General features: G+C 40.6%; 1 protein-coding gene across 1 annotated transcript in view; it reads right to left on the bottom strand.

The window, feature by feature from the left end:
* The window catches only part of PKP2 (plakophilin 2), a 40,112-nt gene extending 21,383 nt beyond the window's left edge, over positions 1 to 18,729 (bottom strand). The window contains exons 1-4 of the mRNA XM_051784544.1: positions 18,391 to 18,729; positions 11,253 to 11,365; positions 8,152 to 8,846; positions 2,341 to 2,479 (exon numbers count right to left, since the gene is read on the bottom strand). Of these exons, the coding sequence (XP_051640504.1) occupies positions 2,341 to 2,479; positions 8,152 to 8,846; positions 11,253 to 11,365; positions 18,391 to 18,604 (1,161 nt within the window). The 5' untranslated portion in view covers positions 18,605 to 18,729. The remainder of the gene's footprint in view (positions 1 to 2,340; positions 2,480 to 8,151; positions 8,847 to 11,252; positions 11,366 to 18,390) is intronic.
* Positions 18,730 to 24,096: the final 5,367 nt, after the last annotated feature.

Below are 24,096 nucleotides of genomic sequence, written 5' to 3'. Positions count from 1 at the left end.
CATTGTAAGTTAGCTATCTACTGAACCACCCTCATTTAACAAAGACTACTTTTCAGTGTCTAATTCTTTAGAAAATGAGGTTTTGATCATAAATGAAGACTTTAGAAGATCTTATTTTACCGCAGCTGTATGGAAAAATAAGTTTCCAAGTTCTACATGTTGTGGCAAATGAGGAATTCCAGTGATGTGCCATAAGCAAGCCTTGGCTCATTTAAGAACGAGTTTACTATGAAAAGTACCTTACATTCATGTACAATTGAGAAAGGCTTCCTCCAGCATCTCAAAATGCCATATGGTTTTGTGGACAAACTCATCCTTGTGTATAATCAACAGCATGTGAAAGACTAAGAAATCTGATACAACTGTTTTGAGCAGTCCAGAGTTTAATGATAAAAAGAATTGAATGCAACTGGCAGGTGTTGGCAACACAAAGAAATGGAATGTAACATAGTCTTTTGCCCTTCATGTAGCAAACTACTCAGCCTGCCAGCCTTTCCTCTGATTCAGCTGTACAAAAGGCACAGTTTCTTGCTACTGCACTGCTGACCTGATTCCCTCTGCAATCATTCCATAACCATCTCAGTGCTAACAGAATGAAACACAGAAATATATATCTTGAGGGAAATGGAGCATAGAGGCACATCAACCTATTTTATTACAGTAGATCAGCCCTTTTGACACTGACACTGTAGTTGGTTGGGGTTTTTTAAACATTTATGCAGACTTTCTGTTGGTAATTTTAATCCATTTATAGAGCTCTTGTAAAAGAAGTGGTGCTATTTTGACCTAATTTGCAAAGGATAATTTGCAAAACCTATTGACTGGTCATTCTAAATTTTCATTGGAAGACAGAATTCACCAAAATACTGTAAGAACACCAGTTCACAAAAAAAAGAAAAGCCACTAAACCCACAAACTATCAACTATCAGGGAATAAAGCATTGTATGACAAAGGCTGAAAGGCTAAAAAGGGGACACAAAACAATGCCAATGTGAACAAGCCTGACAGGCACCAAAAAGAAAAGCTCAGCTAGGATATGTGGCATAGACAGGAAAATAGGAGAAGGCTTTAGGCTGACTGCTCCAATTAGAACACTTTTACTCATGCACTTGTTTTCCTGGGAAGCTGCCTGAGAGAGGTCTGTATAATAAACCACCTTCAAACATGAAATTCTGAAGTTCTGTCCTCAGTCTGAAGTTAAGGATGCTACCTGTACTGGTGTTTTCCTCCAAAACAGTCTTTGACATACCATAAAGCAAGTTAAAAGGACTGAGTGATGTTTGGCTGTCACTGAACTGGACTGAATATACATGAATATGGAGTTAAGGCTGAGGTTACATACGAATGATACTGAGCATATTACAAACCAAAGCAGGTGTAAAACTGTTTTTCAATAGTTGAAATAAACTATCACCTTACACATTCATGTACAGAACAGAGAGACATATTTGTGTCCAATAGGGAAAGAAAAGGAAGAAGAGAATATATTTAATATGTGCTTTCAAAGAACTTGTAAGAGACCTAACAAGTGTCTTCTAAGGGATTTAAAAAATTTGGTTAATCTAAACAATGTATTAATGCATTTGTGCAGTCCCAGAGAGCCCTTAACATTTTGGCTAATCCATGCACTGTATTAACACATTTGTGCACTCCTAGCAAATCCTAAAGATTGGATAAGTTTGTACTCTACTCCCAGACTTTTCTTTTCTGGGATATTTTTGTACTAATGGTGTAAGCATGCCAGTCAAAAATGAGAGACAAGAGCAATTATAATGACAAAAAGTTCAGAGTCTATTTATAAAGGCTGAAAGAACTGGTTTTTTGGCCTGAAAAGGAGCAAATTAAGTGGGTTTTTCACTTTGCAGCCTCAACATTTATGAAAAACCATCCAGACAGGACAGAAACTAATCAAATCAGTTTGAAAAAGGGAGATTTAAGTTATGCTTTTAAAGTTATATCAGGAATAACTGGCAAAGGTAGTAAAGCTCTTTGACTGCTTACAGCAGCTTGTGGAATCCTACTCAATGGGTTGATCTGGAGGTTGGTCCTAAACATCTGTAATTACCCATGGTTTGAGTGAATTTTTACCCTACATTTCTATGTCTCCTACCACAAAATGCTAAAGCCCAAATTTTTGCAAGCATAGACCCAGCCCTGTTCCATGGATTTAAAAGGGTCTGCAGCATAAAGCATCAGTGCATTTTAGGGAAAATGTCTAACATTAGTATCCTATAAGATTTCTTGGGTGCCTTTTTTCTCTTCATGCTGACATAGTGCCATACAGTACAGAAAGCTATTTTCTCTATCTGACTGTAACTGGCATAAAAATTATTACTTACTTTTCTTCTGGCATCTGCTTTCTGGAAGCACTCATGCTGTATGAAAGTCACTGCAGCAAGAATCCTAGGTGTGGACTGTGTATTTTCACTCTTCAGTATGTTCACTGCACGCTCCAGTGTCATCTCCACTTCTGGGCTCCTTAAAAGTACAGACAGAGGAAATAGGGTGAAACAAGAGTGCAGAAAAATTATCTTTGTCATAATACAAGGATTTTTGTATTTTCAAGTAAGTTTAGATTGTCTTAGAACTTTTTTTCCTTTCCAGTAGCAGAAAGTATTAAAAAAGCTGGGGAAGAGAAAATCATAAATGAAAGTGTGGCAACAATGAGACGTTCTGGAGAAAGTCATGCTTCAAATTATAAAAACAAAATGGAAACATTAGTGGATGTTTTTATCACTGTTTCCATCAGTTTCCATCCTTTCATCACTGGATGAAGGACAGGATGTGGAAGGAAAGATGAAGGAAGTGGATGAAGATCCAAAGAAGGCTATAACCAAAGCAGAGTGAAGATCATGAAGACACCTTGATGTTTTCCTCAGTAATGTGATGATTGCTTTTTTACATTTGTTTTCATGCCTTCCATCCATTTCTTAGTTCCCAGAATACATATATTCAGGACAGCATATTTCAAACTATAGAAGTTGTTCTAGTTTGAAATAGATGGGTAAAGCCTTTTTTTCAGAATAAAAATAGCACTCATTAAACTGAGTATGTACATCGACTGTGGGAGGATTAAAAATAAGCATGGCTATTTTCCTCTCAACTTCCAGCATGTTTGCTTAAATGATGATTGTGTTAGACAATCATATAAAAAAATGGAAAGAGAGGTCACCAGACACATTTTTTCCCAACTAAATGGAACATAAAACAATTCATGGCACATTCAGGTGCATTAGCCATGGTGCAGGTGGCTATGCTCCCCAGACTTTTATTTACTTTTTGTTTCAAGTATGTTCCACCTAGAGAAAAAAAAAGGGGGGGGAGGGGAGGAGGAGGGGAAGTGGACAAGAATATGAGCTTTTTTTTTTTTTTTTTAAACCAGATAGTTTTGTAATACCAGATCCTCTGTTGCCCAGACAGGGATGAGAAGGCAGGCTGTGAACCCCAGTGAAACAAGTAGTCATTGGCAATAACTCCCTACTTCAGAGCTACCAGAATGATAATGATTTACTTGATAATCATCCAAGTAAATGAACCCAAAGTTAGAAATATTAACACAATTACCATTTATGTTAAAACAGGAACCTGGGAAATAAATTGGCTTAAATTGAAATTTTAATTTTTTTTTTCAATTAACTAAGTAGAAATATTAAATAATAAACAAGGTTCAGGAAAGTGAAACACCAAATGTTTTGATATTGAGAAGAGAAACATTCCTAAAGAATGTGTTTGTGGACTGCACCAGGTGTCACCCAGTTCTTCAGCTCTGAGACTGGCTCCATAATGGACCTGCAGGAGTGAAAGAGCTTGGAATTCCAGACTTGCCTAGAATGGGCTGCAGGGGAGCAATGCAGACAAACCAGGCAGAAATCAGGCAGGTTTCTCACAGGGAATCTTGCTATAAATGCACTGAAATCCAACTGTTTCCCCCAAAATATTTATGATGTACTCATGAGCTCTGAGACAAAAACAGATTTTACTGGAATTTTTCTTGCAGCTACACTGTAAATCGACATCTGCTGCTCGGTTTTGGCAAGGCAAAACCAATTAGTATGGCTGTAAGGACAGTAAAGAAATGGAGAATTTTGATCCATTGCACCTGTTGCAAATGAAATTATACATCCGTACCCTGAGGTTTCTACCTGTTTTTATATTTCTTTTTGGTATAAATATGTTATTTCTTGTCTTCTCTGAGTTAGTGTTTTGAGCAAATACACTGTATCTATAGGTGCTGAGGATGCTTGTGCAAGAGAAAGATGAAATGAAGGGGGATGCTGAGGATGTCAATGGAGAGGTTAAATCAAAGAGAAATTAGACAGAACTTTGGTTGGTATCTCTAGTGCCTGGCAATGCTTACAGCTTCCAGATTTTCAGGGTTTACTTCCGGCCAGATTTAAAACAAAGTAGTTACTAAGTTACTCTAAACTGTAAGTAAGGTGAATTGATCAGAAACCTACTTAAAGATCTCAAACAGTGAGTGATGAAAAAAAGCTAGATCATATTTCTCCTTCTTACTCTCTGTGGCGGAACAGAAAAGCAGGTTTTCCTTGGGTTTTAGTCACTTCTTAAATCAACAAAGACCCTGTTATACATGTGCACATACGAGCATGTCTACCTGACTGCCAGTCACCACAATAATTTTGGAGCCCTTTGCCTGAAGGGCTATAAACATGTGCCTTTCAAGGTCAAAATTGCTGCATGAGCTGATCCCTCATGGGATACCAGAGAATTTCTGTGGAAACTCAACCTCAGGATGCCAAGGGTGTCCCAGAGTAGTTAAGGTCCATCAGCAGTGCCTGCCAGGCTGAGATGAACACAGGGACAGCCAGACTGCATTTCGAAGTGCTGGGGGTGTAGATGTGCACTGAGACTGACAGCAGCTCACTGTTCACTGGTTATCCCTTCATGGCTGATACTCCTTCATGCAGCAGGCAAAAATATTTCTCTCCTGTTGCGCACTGCCATACTAGGCTCGTTCTCCATTGGATAAAAATAACATTCCCTAATGTTTTCTCTGGCAGCAATAAAGGATGCAATACAATCTTTGACCCTCAATGGTATTCATAAAGTTACAACACCCTAACTCTCGTGAAAATAGAATTTGATGCAATGATTCTACCCCACCCTCACAACATTTACAGGCAAACTTAATAGCAATTGGCTGATTGGCATGTGTCATGACACTGCAAACAGTCAGTCAGGAAATGGTTGTTAAACAGAACAATGATTTGACAAGTTCTGACTTCACCTTAATTGCCAAAATATACCATTTTTGAGATATATACATACATAATAATTTTGTGACAGCTCTCAGTACATTTAGAGGTCAGATTCTGTAAGCAGCTGTTTCTCGGACAGCATCACGCTGAATCTATCTCTTTCCTAAGCTCTTCATCATGAGGATGCTTTTAACTGATTCACTTCACCAGAAGATACACAGATAACATCTCTATACTCTGATTTTTTCTACTTTTCTTTCATAGCATGAGCTAATTCTTTTACAGAAAGTTTGAAAATGCTTTTATATAAATTTCGAATGCTGTACACAGCTAGTCCACTACTTCTCTCTAACCTTGCACAACTATTTTACATTCTCTTAATTCACCTTGGAAAGCCCAAAATTGTGATTTGCATTAAAAGAGTATAAATTTCAGGAAAAATTACTTTACTCCAAAGCCAAGCTTATCTTTTTTTCCCCTTTACATTACTAAGGGAGTGACAGGTAATATGTCAGACAATGCAGATTTAAAATCAGAGAGAATGGGAAATGACAAGAGCTCTGAAAGTGTCTACAAACTTCTTTACCTGAGAAACCTTGTCAGAAGAAACTATTGTACTACTGGTGGGATGATGGACTTAAGTGAAATACCTCTGACTTGACAGTGGTGTATGCTGCATAGCAAAATGTTGTCTGGTGTGGTTTAAACAGTAAACTGTGTGGTAGTTAGATGAGGTTGAACCAGAATGTACTACAAACAAAACAGGACTTCTGCATCCAGTCCTTCCAGTGGTGAGACTCACAAGAGGACTTATTAAATGTGTAATATAGGTGTTGACAACAGTAATAATGTAGGTGGATATCATACACATTATTACATAAACACGTAACAAATACTGACTTCAGTCAGCTAAAATGGCTACAGTTTCTTCCTTATAATTTAAGAATGGTGTAAAAATGGTGAAAGTGCTGCAAGACTTCTGCAGAATTTTAACTTACATGCTGCTTTCCACCAGCCTCTTTACCTATATAAGCTATTACATTTTACAGAGACTTTTTAATACTTTGGGTAAAGAGCCCCTCACTCCCTCAAAAACCTAGCTATGAAACTAAAGTAGATTCAAGATATGTAGAAGTAAATGAAATGAAAGTACAAAGATAAACAAAATCTGTAAACAGCTGCAAAGGGAACTTTAGCAGCTTTCAGAGCACTTCTAGTTGTTTTCCTCTGCAATTTCCAGCAAAAGCTGAACCTAAAAAGTGGCACTTAAAAAGTTGTGCTGTCAAAAGATTTCCAATAGGCCTTGCACAATGACTGAAGAGAGATTTTTACATCTGCAGGTATGAAAAATACTTTGGTTGATGTTTGTACAGGCAGACAACCAGACTCCAGTGTCTGCACCTGCAAAAGAAAAACCAAAATTGCTCCTAAATGTAATTAAAGACAAAAATTGCTGGTTGTTGCTCAGAAATGCATTCAAGAACGTGCCAAAAGTTAAGTAAATTATTATCAGTGGGATTCATACCTGTCTGTAAATTGTCTTACTGAGAAATGAAGTCCTCCCAGGTACCTATTTTCAACATTACTACTCTCAAATCTTTAGCTGTTGTGAGCTCTCAGATGTTTTTTTCTGGACTTACTTGCTGTAAAGACTGAATAGCTACAAGTCACATCATTAATATCAGATCTCTTAACTCCTGCATTTCCCAGCAGTGAAAATTTCAATCCAGGCCAGAAGTGGGAACGATACTATATATGTTTGTAAATCTTATCATAACACATAACACGTAGTTGTCAACAGAAAATGCCTCCTCAGTGATACCAGATGATGCCTCATCTCACACAGTAACAAATTTAGAAAAAGAAGAAAGGTAGTCTTCAGAAAAACGAGCTTAACCACTGTGCAGTTATGGGAAAAGAGCCATTTCTTAATAACACTGTTGCAAATTACACTATGATTAACTTAAATAAGAAATTTTAGGATCTCATTTGGATTATGAAACAATAGAAACCAGAATAGACAGTGCAAGTAACCATCTCCTGTATACCAAGTGGCTTGTTCTGTCTATTGAACCTTAACAGCTCTGGAAACATTCAGAATTATTCTAAAACGAAAAAATATTCACCTCTGAGTGGAATTTCAGAACTGATAAACTTTCTTTCTTGAAAATGAAACTGATTTTAGACATTCTGAAATCTTCGCTGGAAGGAAATTTCAGTGGGGGCAGGGGGAGTGATGTTGGCAGAAAAAAAATTCCAGAACTTCAGACAATTTTCCTGAAGTCTGGGGGCAGACTTTTGACTTTCTGGCATGGATCTAACAGGGCTTTAAATCAAGATAGTGCCCTCAGAGCATGTAGGATCTCATGGTAGTGAGAAGCTCTGGGGTATTGTTCTAGGGATGGATGGTGCTACAGAGCTCAGAGAAATTTCTGTTTATGTTTTAACTGAAGTTAATACTAAAAAGTATCCTTGAAACCATGAAGGATTATAAACCAGAAACTGTAAATCTGCAAAAAGCTGCTTCACTGGCAGATTTCTGATCTATTCTTGTGAGCATCACGATATCCTCTGGTCTTCTATGAGCACAAAATTTGCCAATACTATATTGTGTACTGTGACTTAGGTTGTAGATTACTCAGTGACTACTTATAGTGTTATTAAATTCATTAACTCTTGGCAAAAGGGGGTCCCAAACCTAGGCAGGTGTGGATTCTGCAATATGTACATGCATATACATTTTTTCTCCCTTTCCTCTGCACTGGCAGAGGATTTTTAAAAGCAAATCTCTCTGCATCTCCTGCACTGATATTTCGTACACTGTGTTGGCTGCTGAACCATAAGCTGTCAGTTTACTTTCTCTTTTTAAACAAACATGTTCCTTTCAGCTGTGACACCCCAGAACCAAAGCAGGTCCTGCATCATGCTTACCCTAGCTGAGATCCATTGATGGTGACTTGTTCACTCTGCAGGAAACCATTTCTCCCAGCTGCAGCCACAGCAGCTGTCAATGGCATCCTCTTCCCATCTGTTTCTGCAGGGACACTGGCTATTGAAGTTGGCTGGGAAACGTCCCTCCTGGTCTGTGTGTTTCTGAAGGTGGTTTGGTAGAAGCTGGACCTTACAGATTGCCTGTTCTGAGACCCCAGACGGGCAGCAGTTGGTGATCTCACTTGTCCCATGGCACTGCCCGAGGTCAGGTAGTTTTCTTTCTCCAAAAGGTTGGTCATACTGCGACTGTTGCCTGCTTGGTGGTACAGAGGTACAGTGGGGCTGGGGTAGACACCATCCAGGGCAACATCATTGACAGCCCCCATGCGGGAGTGTCTCTTAAAAGAGCGTCCCCTGTTCACCGAATCACGAAGAGTGTAACCAACAATCTCAGACCGAGCGTATCTCGGGGGGACAGTCCCACTTGATCTCCCGATATCTCCATGCCTCATAGAGAATCCAGGTGAAATCCCTCCATCATAGTGAAAATCATTGGACACATATGCCAGTCTTTCTGGATTTCGTTGGGGTGAAACCTCCAGTCTCTTCAGAGGTTGCCTTTGAGCTCCCTCTTCCATTGTCCTGTAAGCAATCCTCGTCCCCCAGCCATTTGTGTAAGAGGATGGTGAGGCAACCTGCTCAAGGGGGCACAAAAGAACAGGAGTCACAGTAAGATCACAGCACTTAGGATTGATAGCAAAGAAGCCAAACCGAAAAAGCAAAGATAAAAATTTTACACTCTGCTTTTAGAATTGGAGAACAAAATGTGAACATCACCAAAGTTGTGTGTTAAATGGGATTCTGCAACACTTCTTATACCTGCCTCATGAAGGCAGGAAGAAGTACAGTCTAAGGCACCTAATCTTCAGTTATAAACTCAAAATAGTTGCATAAGCCAATTATTTCTGGTAGTGAACAGTTTGATTATTAATGGACATTTTTCAGTTTGAAACTCCTTGGGGATTAATACCAACATCTGTTACTAAAACTAAATTAAAGACTGTCCAACATACAGAAGAAAATGAATCAGTGAGATATTAAAAATATACTAAATTGCTGCATATTGATATTAACTTTATTAATACAAAGTTATTTGGCACTCCTGTTCGCTTTGTGGTAGTATCTAGTAAAAAGAGATAGTCCTTTCCCTGTCTCTTTAACCTCTTAAAAATGGAGGAGATTGTATAACATTCCAAGAAAACCAAAATGACCATTTCACCATTTCAATGATTTCCCCAATTCTACAGTTGCAATTTTAGATGATTTTTCTCTTCCTGTGCCTAATGGGCATAGACTGTAATGGAACATCATCTTGCTTTATAATTTTCTCTTTTCTAAAGTCAACAAATCCACTTCCTCCAACCTTTCTTTGTAGGATGTATCTTCAAGATTTTTACTGTTTAGGTGCCATTTGAGGTATCTCCAAATTTTCTACCTTTTTCTTTTGGTCCATATTGGACACCATACTCGATTCCAACCTTCCACAAGTAGATCAACTTGGAACACTATCTGGCTTTCAAAGAGAGGAATCCTGTTTTTTTTAAAATCAAAGCCCCATATATTCCATTTTCATGTTGTAATAAAGTTTTCTAATATTAAAGGCATTTTTCAAGGTAAACTGAGGAGTTTATACAAACTATGAATTGAAGGAACAGTGCTCAGCAGATAGCTGCCAGACTAAAATCCCCTAATTTCGCTGTTGATGAGATCCTGAGGATGATAATTGACTCATAAAAGGAGTAAAGGTTACAGGAACTGGTAGGTTGAGGCAAGGATCATTGGCTATATCTGTTTATTCTACAGAAGTTTTGCAAGGATATCTTTATCTTTTGTTTGGGGATAAGGAGATTAATGCTTTTGTGAAATACTAGACCTTGTGGCTTTTTCCAGCTTTCACACAGCACAAATAGTCTCTCTCTTTCCCCCAAAGCCCCGTTTCCCCCCAGGAAAACTGCATTATTTTCCTCTGATTCCTATGTCACCTCCAGTTTTGCTCTTGTTGCTCTCTTTAAAAAGGAGTGAATTCACATAAAATATTATGGACTAGAGAATAGGTGAGAACAGCAGAGAGGAGGACACCGAAAGAAATATCTTTAAGTAAATAGTTCTAACTCTCCCCATACAGAGCCAGGGCTGCTTCACTGGCTGTTCAGAAGCTGGGCTATTTCTTTTGACTACAATAAGCTATTCTTAGTAATCTAAAATTAAGAAAGAATTGTACTCTCCATAGACAATTATTTATTAAATAAATATTTCTGTTCTCAAGTTGAATTTCTTTCAGTTGACTAATGTTGATCATGCAGCAGTGATGCTATTGAGCTGTGTTGATTTCCCAGTCACATGGTTGCTCCCTCAAATAGGTTCATACCAGTTATAAGCTTTGTCACAAACCCTGCAGAAAACCAATTATTTGTTCATTCAGGCCATGAACCCAAGAAAAGCTGGTCAAAACAACATGAGAACTTATGATTAGATGGTTTAGAAACACCATTGTATTGCAAGGACTGTACTGCTGAAATTCTTGTAAGGCTAAAAGGGGTTACAACAATAGTATTTTAAATTATAAGGAACACTATACCTGTCTTTGTGAAACTAAAGCAATCTGTTTTCCTTTGGGTTTGGATGCTTAATTCTGTTCAACAGGGCAGCATGGCCTCTAGCTGCTCTGAGTTAGGGATGTGCTGATTGACCTGCCTGGTGGGATGGATAAACTTCTCACAGCCTTTGCCTTAGTGGAGTGTTAATATGATTTTTCGTTTTCTAACCTGATGCCCATTCTCACAAAACCAACAGGGTTGCAAACAACCTGTCTGTACAACTGAGTTTAATCTGGCCACTAGGCTCTGAAGTCACTGGAAGTGGGGTAAAACATTAGGAGATTTCAGTTGTAAAAACCTCATTTTCTAGAAATCAGGCTTCAAAAAGAAAACAAATAAGCAACCAAACCTTGTAACACCATCTAAATGCTACTATTTGTGGTAACAAAATGAATAAACAGTGCACATGATATTATATTTTTTTCCATTCATCATCTTCCTCACCTGGCCTGACTGGTAATATGAGAAACCATAGGGAGTTCTTGGTGCAAAATCATTTTCAGTAATCCCCATGTTATAGACACGCTCTGGAACACTGGATGCACGGTGCAAGCTGCCTGTAACCAAAGACTGATATTAGTAAGATTTTAACAAAACATGGTATTGTTACAGAGGAGGAGGTACAGTACTAGGGAAGTGCAGCAGTGTGCACTGCCATTAATATATATAAGTTGGACACTGAACAGGGAAACAATGGGAAGATGTTTGCATTTGGTGTATCACATTCAAAACATGGCTAAGCAAAGCTTCCTGGGGATACAAGCCTTTTTTTCAGTTCCCTATATATTTTATATAATCTTCTCAGTGTTTCACCCAAAGAGGACAAAGAGTCCACTAACATATTCTATGGCTTATGGAGGCATGTGGCATATAATGCTGTAAAGTTGGGTTGTTCATTGATGCTTCAAATCTGCAACTGAAAGGTTCACTAAGCCTCCAAATAATGTAGAAGATCCACAGTGTATCTGCTCTGATTCTTTTCTTCCATGACCCAGCTTTGAAAATAGAGCAGCACATGAGGATTATTTCTTTCATTAAAACCGCAAACAAACCAACCAAAAACTTCAGGCTGTTTCTTTTTTCACTAATACAATGCATTTTCAAAGAACAAGTGCTCCTATTAATGAAAACTTTTAAAGCAACAGATACTGCTGATATAATTATCCATGAGATTTCCATGCTACTGTGAGAATCTGTATGCAGGAATATAATTAACACAGGTTTAAAGAGGTGAAACTGAAGTTGAAAGCAAGATATACCTCAAATCAGTCATAAATGGGGCCAGTGTGTGCTGCAGAAGTTTGGGTTGAACAGATAGCAGTGGTCAATAAAGAAGTTAACTGGCCATCAATTTTCAAAATAGCAGGTATTACCTGAGATACTGCAGAAAAGAAATCTAAGGAATGAATCACTAACTGGACCAAACAGCTGAAGTCTCTGCTTCTAAAAATAGTAGGAGACCTATGACTATGGGAATTCAGGTCCCAAAAACATACCAGCAAGTGGCTGTTGGGGTGTTTGAAAGCACCTCGTGTGTGTGTGCCAGAGCTGAGGCCTCCAATGCATGCAGTTAGATTCTGGGTTTCTTTAGGTGCACAACCCTAGAAAGCTCAGCACATCTGTGTATTTTATCCTTAGTGTCTGCAGTTAGTAAAGGACTCAACAAGGATGAAAATAAACCCAGGTAATCATAATAACTTATGAATAATTCTCCCTAGCACGTAGCTACCTGGGCAAGTCCAAATTTGTGTATCCTATAATACAGTATAATACAATACAATATAATGGCAGACTGCAATAATTTGAGGCCTAATTCAATCATACTTTGCAGTTATTTTCCTTATTTAATCATACTTTCCAATTTTTTCATTTTGGCCACACGAGGCAGATTTAAACACGTATTAGGTGATTTGTTAAGACACATTCACAGTAACTTTGCGTCATGAGAGTGGAATGATGCAGCTTGGTCAAACTCATGATTTGGATTGTAATAATTCCTTTGTGACATTACAAGGTTACCAGAGCCCAAGGGTTACCTGAGTACATGAGAAATCAGTAAGAGAAAACTGTTCTCTTATACTGCAAAAAATTCTATCTGATGTACACCAAAATCCAAAATCTACAGATCTTCTATAAATCTCTAATTTGTGTCATACAAGACACAATTTACTATTTCAGGTGTCCAATAAGAGTCTATCTTAGCCTATCCCCTGTGCCTGCTTTTTTAAAGATTCACTTTCTTCATTGCTGCATAATAAAGTACTTCCATGAAATAAATAATATAAATTTCTGTTTCTTTACAGTTAGTATTTTTTGTCCCGTTTACTACACTTAGTGAGAAAGTACTCCCGGTTATTTATCTAGTTAGGGCACAATGACCCTTTGAACAAGTAATTTTTGTATATTTTAGGTAACTCTAAACTTGTCTTTACTAATAACACAAAAAAGAGGAGAAGATGAACTAGCTAGGATAAACTACACATCTAACAGTTCCCTCTTTGCAAAAGCAAAATGCAGTCAAACAGAAACTGTAACATGCAGTTATCTTCAACTAGCCCTCTTTTTTAACCTTCAGTCTCCCTGTGAAACTATCCATCAGTAAAAATTTTTCTCTTTCACAAACACAGTTTATGTCAACTTATGGAATTTCACTTCACATTTGCAGTTGCTTGCTCTCACCACACTGGTAAATTATTTTGCCAGACTTTTACCTGTAGATTTATTAGGCAGATATAAAATGCATGTCTTTTTACTGTGAGCTCTTTACTTGTGCCACAAGTCAGTGTGTTAAAAGTGGTAATAGAAATGCTGTGTCTTTCCATGAGGTGCAGAATAAGTGACCTGATCAAAACTTGCCTCTGCCAGGAAGGATTCCTTCAGATTATTTTCACCACACTACAAAAACCTGCATATATTTCCTACCTTGCAAAGTTGCTCAGTATTACATATATTCAGAAATCATTACGCTGTCCTTACATACTCAGGGTACTGTTTTTATTTTTTTTTCCTAAAAAAACCATGAAAGACTGTTTTTAAAAAAATTCATATTATGGTCTCATATACTGTAACAATTAGTATTTTCTAGTTGTGATACTCAGTGTTTTAAAGTCTCACAAAAACTCTCTACAGAAAATATGCACACCATGCTCATCCATAGGGAACAAACACTATTTGAGAGGCCATAGGATACCGCACTTGATTTCCAGCAGCCAGTCAAGAAAAAAATGGGTTTCCTACAGGCCCTGCATCATGTCTGTCAACCCATAAGGATATTTTAGAAAACTCAGGCATCTCAGACAACACCAGACACCCATGTGTGGGCAACTGAGTGGAACCATTTATCACAGTCTCCCCTCTCCCCTGTCAATATGAACTGAAATAGCCCAGGAAACACTTTGGATGTCACTTTGGTCAGTGGGGGAGGAAATCTAAACCCCTTTGCTCTTCTCCAAGGCTAAAATGAAAGCTGTACAAAAATCACCTGATATTGCAACAGTTATGACAAAATTTTAAGACTGGAAAAAATAATTACGCTATCAGGACGGAGACAGTACAGATGACTGAGCAAAAATCCCATCTGTCTTCACGGAGGCCCCCTTGTCCCCCTGGATGTGACAAGCCCAACAACTCCAAAGGCCTTGGAAATTTCTCCCCAGCAATCACTGCCTATGGCTGCTGACAGATCAATCTGCTGTTTGCTCTGCTTTGAAAAACAACTATGACAAGAGGCATCTTTAAGATATGAACAAGACGATTATCCTACATTAAGAAGCTCGGTGTATCAAATTCCCCTTAAATCATGTACAGTGGTAACTCTCAGCTGTGAGTCTTTTTCAGGGCTTTTGTGTTCAAACGGTTACCATCAAAGTCAAATTTTGGCTTCAAACCTCCCACTGCAGTCATCAGTGTAGCTGTACCCTGGACACACAGGTCTATTAAGGACTAGGATACTTTCATGCACCCAAGGGCCAACCTGCTGTGTGTTCGCTGTCCACTCTTGCCCAGGGCAGGTGGGTGATCACATCCCCAGTAGAGACTCCTCAGTGCTTCTGGACTGTCACCTTTTAATCCTTTTTCATACTTCAGCACTCATGACAGACTAAGACGGTGACATTTAAGAATGGCACATCAAAAAAATCATTGAATCACTTCATCTAGAGATCACAGAGCCCTCTTTTTTGATTGTGCTCCTTCATCACTCTGCCAGCACATGACTGGTCCCAGAGGAGTTTTTCTAACATTTTATGCTGGTCAGTACATTTACACAAATGCTCAAATTTAAGAAAAAGATTTCTTCTGGCTCAGGAAGCAGAGGCGAGGAATTTAATAAAACCAACAAAAATTGAAAGTCATCAACGAGGAATTTTCTTCTACGTCCTTAACCCACAAAGATATAAACAGAAAATTGCTACAAAGCAGTCATCACAGTCAGTATTCTGCAAAATGGAAGCCTAAGGACAAAAAAGTGCCCCAGCCCCCTAAAAGCAGGTCTAACAAGAAAACACTACTCAGAATTTTATAAATTAAGAATTGTGAGGAATAAATAAGGGTCTGATTTTAACAGTCTTGTATCTGATGTTTTTTATTGGGAAGTCTCATAAGTTTGAATTCTGGTTTGGGGTTTTGTTTTTTTTTTTTTATAAACACACTGTGTTTATAAAACTATGTAAGGGAAAGAATCACAACACGGCCAGCAGTTCATCAGGACATTTGATTTTGTATGATATATTACTCAATTCTGCCCTGATTTTTTAGAATGAGGAACTAATTAGGATGGTTTAAAAAGCCTACCAAAATCCAAATGGAACAGGATCAGAGGCAAGTGGACTTACAAACAGAAAAAAGTCTAATAGATTCCTAAAATGTACATAAAATAATCAAGTGCTGCATCATAGGCAAGCTGAAAAACACCAGTCATTAAAGTATATGATTCTGAATGCCATTTTTCTTTGATAAGGCAGAACTACCTAGCAGTCCATTTCCATCCCTAAATAGCATCCAGAAATTTGATATGACTGCTTTAGTTATTCAAAACTTCTAAGTGCAGCATAATCTTTAATTTATAAAGGTTCGGGATTGGGTGAATTAGAAAAGTTGCAGCTGTTGTTAAACTGCTTGAAAAGCTGTTAACAATGTTTGACAATGTTTTGAAAAGAGCTGAGGTCATATGTAACTTCAATCATTTGGCAGCAGGTGGAATCCTCAAATCCAAGGATGACTGAATTTCTATTATAAAAAAGAAATACACACTCCAAAAGGAGGAAAAGGGCATGAAACAGCAAACAATATGAGGGTAGGAGGTAAAAAGATGTTTTTTCCATTTAAAGGTAAAGCTGAAGGCTAATAAGACACCTGTAAGTTGAAATTCTAAGGAGAAATTATGCTGCCTGGCAAACTACTTCTTGTGGCTTCAAAGTTTCCACTATAGTCAGTAGAAAATGGGTGTGCACTGATGATACCGGGCAAGACCTTTTCTACCACTGATTTTTCATACCCAGTGGTTATGTGCTTGTCTAATTTTAGGCATGTGTGTGAATACTGTGGTTAGGTATGCATTAAGTACCTTGCTGAACAGAGTCTGAAATACTCCTGCAGATAGGACAGTTATATCACAGGGGCCTGCTCCTGCTCCCTCTAACCCTTTGTAAGTCTTCCCTGAAATGGCAAACATTATGGGGCCCTTGGTGAATGTATCCAGAGAAAGGTTATAATTCAGAGAAAGTGATGCTTTTGCATGTAAAAGAGGTCATATTTTTTTTAAAAAAATTTTTAAAGGTACCCTACATATAAGAATTGAAATGTTTCTCAAAGCATAGCCGATTTTTGAGCAAGTCTATACAGAAAGCACATTGGGACACGTATGCACATATATGTATATTTTTCAGGAAAGTAAACATATTAAATTCAAGATAGGCATTTGATTCACATATATATTTAAAATATACATAGAGGTATGTATATTATATATATATATATGTATACATTCATAGAATGCATTCCAGTTTCATTTACTTTTTCTGAGTTTTGTAGTAGGACTAAAAAGTGTACAGTGAGTTGGGCACAAGAATACATTTGAAATATGAAAAGTTCATTTTATGCATGAACAAAACACGTTACAGACGTGGCATTTGCCACTCCTGATCCTGAAGTTTGAAAGTTTTGGTGTCTTAGAAATGCAAGGGGTTCAAATACTTGACCTTTAGAAAAACAGAGCAAACCAGGATAACTATCCCCAAATACATCAGGTCTGTTAATGTATTCCAGAGAAGTCAAGATGACTTGGGAGGATGGGAACTCTGTCTTCATAGTTTTATGCATGGTTTAGAGACATGAGCTCAGGTTCATGACACTGTATCATCTATAAACTAGTGCTTAAAAAGCTTTTTGCAGGCTCTCTGTTGAGAGGAAAAGAAATTAAGTTACTCTAAGAGCGTTTAGAAAACATTTAAATGACAGCAGCCAAGCTAGGGACTTGGACGTGTATCTGCACATTGCACAGCTGTGTGTATCTATTTATGTGAGTTGTATACCTGATTTTTATGAGCAGAATATGTCCATGTCTGCACCGTGTGCTTTTTTTGCCATGAGGTGTTTTTTAGATAGAGGCCAGACAAAGAACAAGAGAACATTCCTCTGCCTGACAGGAATAGATGAGTGAAATATAAAGACCTTTGTCTCACAGCTTTTAGCAAATGAAAGGTGACAGCTTCTTTGAGGATAACTGAGTAACAGGGTATATAGCCTGTAAGTCAGTCGTATCTTTATATTTTAAAAATAAGATTAAAGTTTCATAGTATACAAAGTTTTTATTAATAGTTAAGATTAAGCCCCTTGGGCAGCTTGCCTTTAACCCTCAGCACCTGAGAGTCACCCTGTAGGTGCCTGATGCTGTGATCGGGCCCTAGTTGGGGCACAAGGTGTGACTGCAGACTTTATTGATTGAGTCTGGCCTTCTGCCTACAAGGTTTTAGAAGCACGGAGTGATTGACGTCAATTTGTATCATGCATGTCAAAGAACTGGGTAAATAATGTCTCATAGCTCTATCGTTCTGTGTTTCCCATTCATGCCTTTCTCAGAGCTACTTTTCCAAACTTCCTTTTAGTTTTGTTTGTTTGTTTGAATTTCATAGTTAAACAAGGCAAAACATTTTCTATATTTCTTCCCATTTTGTTTAGCAAACAGGACCGGTGGGTAAAGATAAAAACATTAAAATAAGCACATTAAGCGGTCGCTGGATTAGAAGAATTTCCCCTCAATTCCTCCCCCTCCTGGGCAGCGGAGAGCCGAGAGCGGCCCCACCACTCACCGAATTACAGCGAGAGTTTGGGAGGGAGAAACTTCTGACTCACTGCGGTGGGAAAAGAGAACGGGAAGAGGTAACAGATTCGCTTTTTTCTGCATACCCGGTCACGGCCTGTGACCGGCACCGGCTGTCCCGAGCAGTCCGCACCTCCCGGGGCCGGGAAGCAGCTGCGGCCGCCCTCGGACAGCCCGGGTCCCCCCCGGACTCCCGGGAACCCTTCCCGTGCTCCCGCCGCCGCTCCCACCGAGGAGCCCCGAGGGGCCGGGGCGGGCACTCACCATTGTACAGCGAGCCTCGGCTCTTCCTGGCCAGCGTCTGCTGGACCTGCCGGTGGATCCGCAGCGCCTTCTCCTCGCCGGCGCGGTCGCCCGAGAGCTTGAGCCGGTCCTCGGAGGGCAGCGCCAGGCTGGAGCTGTCCAGCTCCCCCAGGATCTGCTGGCCCAGCACGGTGCGGATGTAGCCCTGCTCGGCGGCGGGGCCGCGGCCGGCCATGGGCACCGCCGGGCTCCGATCCCGCTCCTCTCCGATAACCTGTTGCGCGGCCGCCGCTCCCGCAGCGCCGGGGCCCCGCCGCGCCCAGCCCGCCCCAGGGCTGCCCCGCCCGCCGCACAGGTGCCAGGCACGGCCCGCGCCCCGCTCCGCCCCTTCCCTCCCTTTCCCCGTCCCTTCTCCGCTATTCCCCTCCCCTGTCCTGCCCGCCGGGGTGAAAGGGTCCGGCGTGGCAGCCCAGCCCAGCCCAGCCCAGCCCAGCCCAGCCCAGCCCAGCCCAGCGGGGCGCGGCCGTCGCTTCCAGCAAGAGCTGACTGTCCTTGTCCTCGCCCTGGGGGAGTCCCGGAGCGGCCGAGTCTGTGTGTGTGTGTGTGTGTGTGTGTGTGTGTGTGTGTGTGTGTCTGTGTGTCTGTGTGTCTGTGTGTGTCTGTGTGTGTGTCTGTGTGAGTTCGTGTATGTGAGTTTGTGTGTGTGTCTGTGTGTGTGTCTGTGTGTGTGTGTGAGTTCGTGTGTGTGAGTTTGTTTGTGTGTATGTGGCTCTGGCGCCACGTCCCGCACTCGCCGGGGGACCGGCTACCTTTCCGCCCTCCCCACGCCCCCCGTCGGGAACAAACACATGCAGGCGTTTTGAACATATTAAATATGCGCTGTCTCCATGTACCGTCCCTCACAGATGCCCTGTGTTATGTCATACATTTAAGATGCTTCTATGTTTTTACACATTTACGCATTTTGTGCATGTGTACATAAGTTTCAACCTGGAAATTGAAGACGCTTCAAGTGCAGCGGCCCGTGCTGAGCAGATCAAACTTTCAGGCGGGACTGTGATGCGAGAGTGGGTATAGGGATGCTGGTCTGGGAAGTTTTCCTGCTCTGTGGGTTTTTTTTCAGGCTGCCTTGAGGGATTGCAGAGAGATGAGTCGAAACCGCCTTCTCTCCATAGTAAAGAGGTGATGAGGGAATTGCTCAATTAAAGGTTGGAAAACCCCCGACTGGCGCTGCCCCTGCCGTCACGAGTGGGTTCCTACCCACTGAAGTACAGCGGGGGGAGTGCGAGCCGGGGGAAGGCTGAAGTTCTCTATCACAGGACACAGCTTGGAGTCACTGTTAAAACAAACACTCTACTCGCGATGGGCTGAAAGGAGGAGGAACAAGAGAACATACAGTGTCTTGGGCAAAGGAAAGTGCAGGCTTTAGAAAAAGAAGTAGGTGATCCAGGGTTGCACGATTCCAAAAAAAAACTCACCCAAATCTCCACCAAACTAAGTGTAGGTATTTTGATGGAAACCCCGATATTTCTTAAAAGGAAATGAAAATTAATGTGGCTTTTAACTTCACGTGTTGCTATTCCAGAGGCGTGCTGGGACTCAAAATGAGCTGTTGAAGCTTGTTTTTTACCAAATTTCAGACAGCAGTGAGGGTACAGGATGGCTGGGGAGAAACTGGGGTGATCCTTGTCTTGGGTTACACTGTGACATAAGAAACTGGGCACCTTCTCAGAAAACACAGGATGGGGATGGGGATGGGGATGAGGAACCAGCTCTATACTTATGAGTTCAGAATCCTTTTGCTTCTGATTTTTAATCGTTGCCTCTCTTCCAATTTTTTGTCAAAGAGGGAGAAACAGCTCTGGCCCTTCTCATCACTTGGACTGACTAACGTCATTCCCTTTTCTTCCAATGTAGTGTTCCACAAGAGAGGTCATGTTAGTGATACATGAGAATAGTTAAGAGAAACTGAGTGGCACACTCCTTTTCCCTTATAAATGGGGAAAGGTTATATATCGGAGCAGAAAGGTTGGAGATGAACTGTGGGGGTACCAGCTGGAAAAGAGGAGCAGCAATTTGTGCAGAGGAAATTGGAGGTATGTGGCAGAAGTGCAGATAGCAGTGGTTCCTCAGGCATGTGGCTTTTTTGTCGCATATTAGGACAGGACTAACTTGCGTCCTGACCTGGGTTATAAAGCTGTGTTCATTTCATCAGTCGTTCCTACAATCTTGATGAATGCTGGCAGAACTATGATGGGCAGGAAAAAATCGTAACTGAAAAGTGCAAGGATTAAAAAAAATGAAAGCATGGACAGGATAAGGCAGGAAAAACAATGGGGAAGACACATCACAGCTAGAAAGGAATGTTAACTATGTCAGAAACTCTGTTAGACCCTTTTGCTGACATATAGATGGTCACAAAAGCATTTCCAGTAAACAATAGATACTACATTCTCAGGCAGTATGAGTGAAGAGATTAGAAAATAGTCTAAAAAATGTGAAACATTTCCTCCCCTCCTCCTTTTCCCTACTCTCTTCTCTGTTGCTGAACTCCAGCTCAAACATGAATTCTGGATAGTTTTTATAGTCGAGACCAATTTGGTTTCACACAAAAAATACACCTGAAATGGATTCAAGATTTAGAAAATACTTTTGTAGAGGGTATCCCCAAATGCCACTGACACCACATTGAGGTTTACAAGCTCTTGGCACATCAGCATTGCCTCTGTTGGAAAAACTCTTGAATTGTTATTAACTTAATTTTGCAAGTATATACATTTCTTTGTGCTTGTGATATCTGTGGCAAAAGAAATGGCAGTTTTCTCTGGACTTTAAAATCTTCAATTAGATTTTTTTAGTTGGGTTTCTCTTCTTGTGACTAGGAATGCTGACTGGAAAGTTGGGGGCGGGGGGAGGAGAGAGGAGAAAGAAAGAATTTTGCTTGCACAGCAATTCAGAAAATGCTTAGCCAACATCTGAAATAGAAATGAATTAAGTTTTTCTTCAGTTTTTCTTAACTGAAGAAAATAAATAAATGCCACGTAACTGATTGCCCCATCAATAGCAATTCCTTGAAGTTGATTTATGTTGGATTAACACCCCTTTTTGACTGAATTACAAACAAAAAAAAAAGCCCCAAGTCTTTTGAGAGGGAAATACTTTAGCAGTGCCATTTGCAGATGTAAAGCAACATATTTGGGATTATCCTCGAAAAGATTGCAGCTTGTGATGAATGTTTACTCATTAGATTTTTGAAAAAGAGAATTAATTATGATGCATATGGTGATTAAGGGATGAGGAACCACATACAAAAATATTTGCTTTCAGCTGTGTCTAATGGAGTCAAACAGATCAGAAAAACAGATATTTCTTTATAAGACTTATTTCCTGTTCTTACCAGATGTGCTTGGCCTAAACCATGCAACCTCTCTCTATCAGAAATTTCTCACAAATAATATTTATATTAAAGTTATGGTAGTTGTTCCTTTAGCTTGTCTTTCCCTCCTCCCCTTGCCCCAGGACCGTGTTAGGACTTAAGGAACCAGCTGAGTTTGTACCCTGGAAACAGATTATTTTCAGTTGCAGGAATCTTAGAGGAAATGAGATGTTCAGTTTAAAAGTGAAACAGCATCTTAAATACACACAGAAATAATGTGTGTGAATCTCTAGGACCACACAGAAAATGAAGTGACATTTACTCAGAGTTTGTTTTTTCCCCCCTTTTTCATTTTGGATGCTAGGGTTGTGGGCGTTATATGTAAGTGCAGGTTAGTCAAGAATTGCAGGATTGTTTCTACACGTGTCCTCTTCCCTCGGGTTCGATTTGACCCCGCCGAGGGGAAGGGAACCGACTCCTCTCCGCCAGGAAAACCCCTGCGAGGAGCGAGAGGCCACAGTGCCACCGCGTGTTCCCTTCCTGGAACGGCACGGCCGAGCCCACTCCCATTCCCTGCTCCTGGGAAAGGAAAACTTGCAAAGCAGACTTGGAGAGTACACAGGAAAGAGTTAACTCTGTGCTTTGAAACCTGAGATCGGTATCTATTGCAATTTTGTTTGCCGTAGGAGACAGAACTGAAGCTCAGTCCTTCTGTCTTTTGCACCGGGCATTGGTATCCTGTATTTTCTTCCAGTAACATAAATTTCTTTCACCCTAGCGTAATTTTTGGAAACAGAGAAACAGAAGATCATCTCTTTGGTCCTGTAGGATAATTTAAAGTAAAGATTTTTTCAGAGACACCTGGAGGAAAAGGGCTATTTTTTCCATTGGTGAAATGAGTGTGATAGCAGTTCTCTGCCTGAAAGAGATGTGGCAATAACAGCAATAGGATCTGTGACCTAGACAGAGTTCAAGGGAGCAGCAGATTGCCTGAGGAAAGAAAAAACACAATCACAGTCACACATACACACACACACACACACACACACACACACACACACACACACACACACACACACACACACACACACGATGACAATGACTCTCACTGAAACATGACAAACCTTCGCTTGTTTTGATGAGGTGAGTGTGGAACTGTTGGCTTTGAAAATCCAGGCCATAGCCTGGAGCTGACTAAATGTTCTGTCTCGAGAAATGCCATAACAAAACTGTCCCATGGCCATGGGCTTTGCTTTATGTCTCAAGAGACCAAGGACTGCAGATAACAGTGGCTCCTCAGGCATATGGCTTTTTTTGTTGTGTGGTAGGACAGGATTAATGTGCATCCCGACCTTGCTAATAAAGCCATGTTCATTCCATCAGTCTTGCCTCAATTTGTTTCTTCCTGCAGCTGGAGGTGTTGGTTTTCCAGCCCACCTACAGCAGGGTGGCAGCTCACATTGACCAATCCTGTAGCCCTCAGGTAAAATCTCTGCTGAGTCTGTTGAGCAGTTTTGCTTGGTGTCACTGCCTTGATCTGATGCAAAGGGGATGAACCTGCTAGAGATCTGCACTGGGATGCATTCAACCAAGGGATATTTTTGAATGCTATGCCCAGCACAAGTTGTGGGGTTAGGTTGTCCTCTGATACAATAGAGCAGTCTCCAGGAGAAAGGAGGAGGTGTTGGCGTGGCTGCCCTTGTGTACGACGACATCTGTGATGCTGTAAAAAGGTTTTGGCGCAGTGGATGAGACAGCAGGAACAGAGGGAACTGAGATAAAGTTTTTAACACACCTGACTAGGAATCATCTCTGTGGAGATTCCCCAGCTGGATCATGGGGAACGTTTTACTTGTTAGTGGGCTCCTCTTCACACTGTGGGTAGGGGACAGTCTGGTTGCACAGCCCCACCAGGAAGATATTTTCAGTGACTAAGAATGGAGGAGACAGAATTAGTCTAAATTTTCCGTGTCCCTACAGATCCTTTGTGTGTGACAGGACCAGCTGCACACTGTGAACTGGAGGTGAGGTGGTCAGCAAGTTCTGGGGGAAGGTAGCAAAGCCCATTCTGTCCTAGCCAGTCAATATCTTGCGGATAACGTTCCCTTGACTGCTCTCTTCTTATCCAGTTTATCACAGCAGGCTCAAGGCTTGCTAGCAAAGCAGACAAAACTGAGCAGTAGGGAAACATGGCCAAAGCTGGTAATGCTGCATTTAAGCATCGATAAAATAACAGCATGGCCATGTCTGTGTGTTGGACTGTTTGCTGCCTGATTATCTGCTGACACAGGCAATTCCCTGCGTCTAAGGCTTGTTCTCTTGTCCTCGTTTCTTTTCTTTCCAAGTCCCTG

This window comes from Manacus candei, unplaced genomic scaffold, assembly GCF_025592945.1.
Source record: "Manacus candei isolate 608988 ecotype Guabito, Panama unplaced genomic scaffold, ASM2559294v1 h1tg000018l, whole genome shotgun sequence".
Taxonomy (NCBI): Eukaryota; Metazoa; Chordata; class Aves; order Passeriformes; family Pipridae; genus Manacus; species Manacus candei.
Note: the sequence above shows the minus strand (reverse complement) of the source record. Positions and strands in the feature narration are given on the sequence as shown.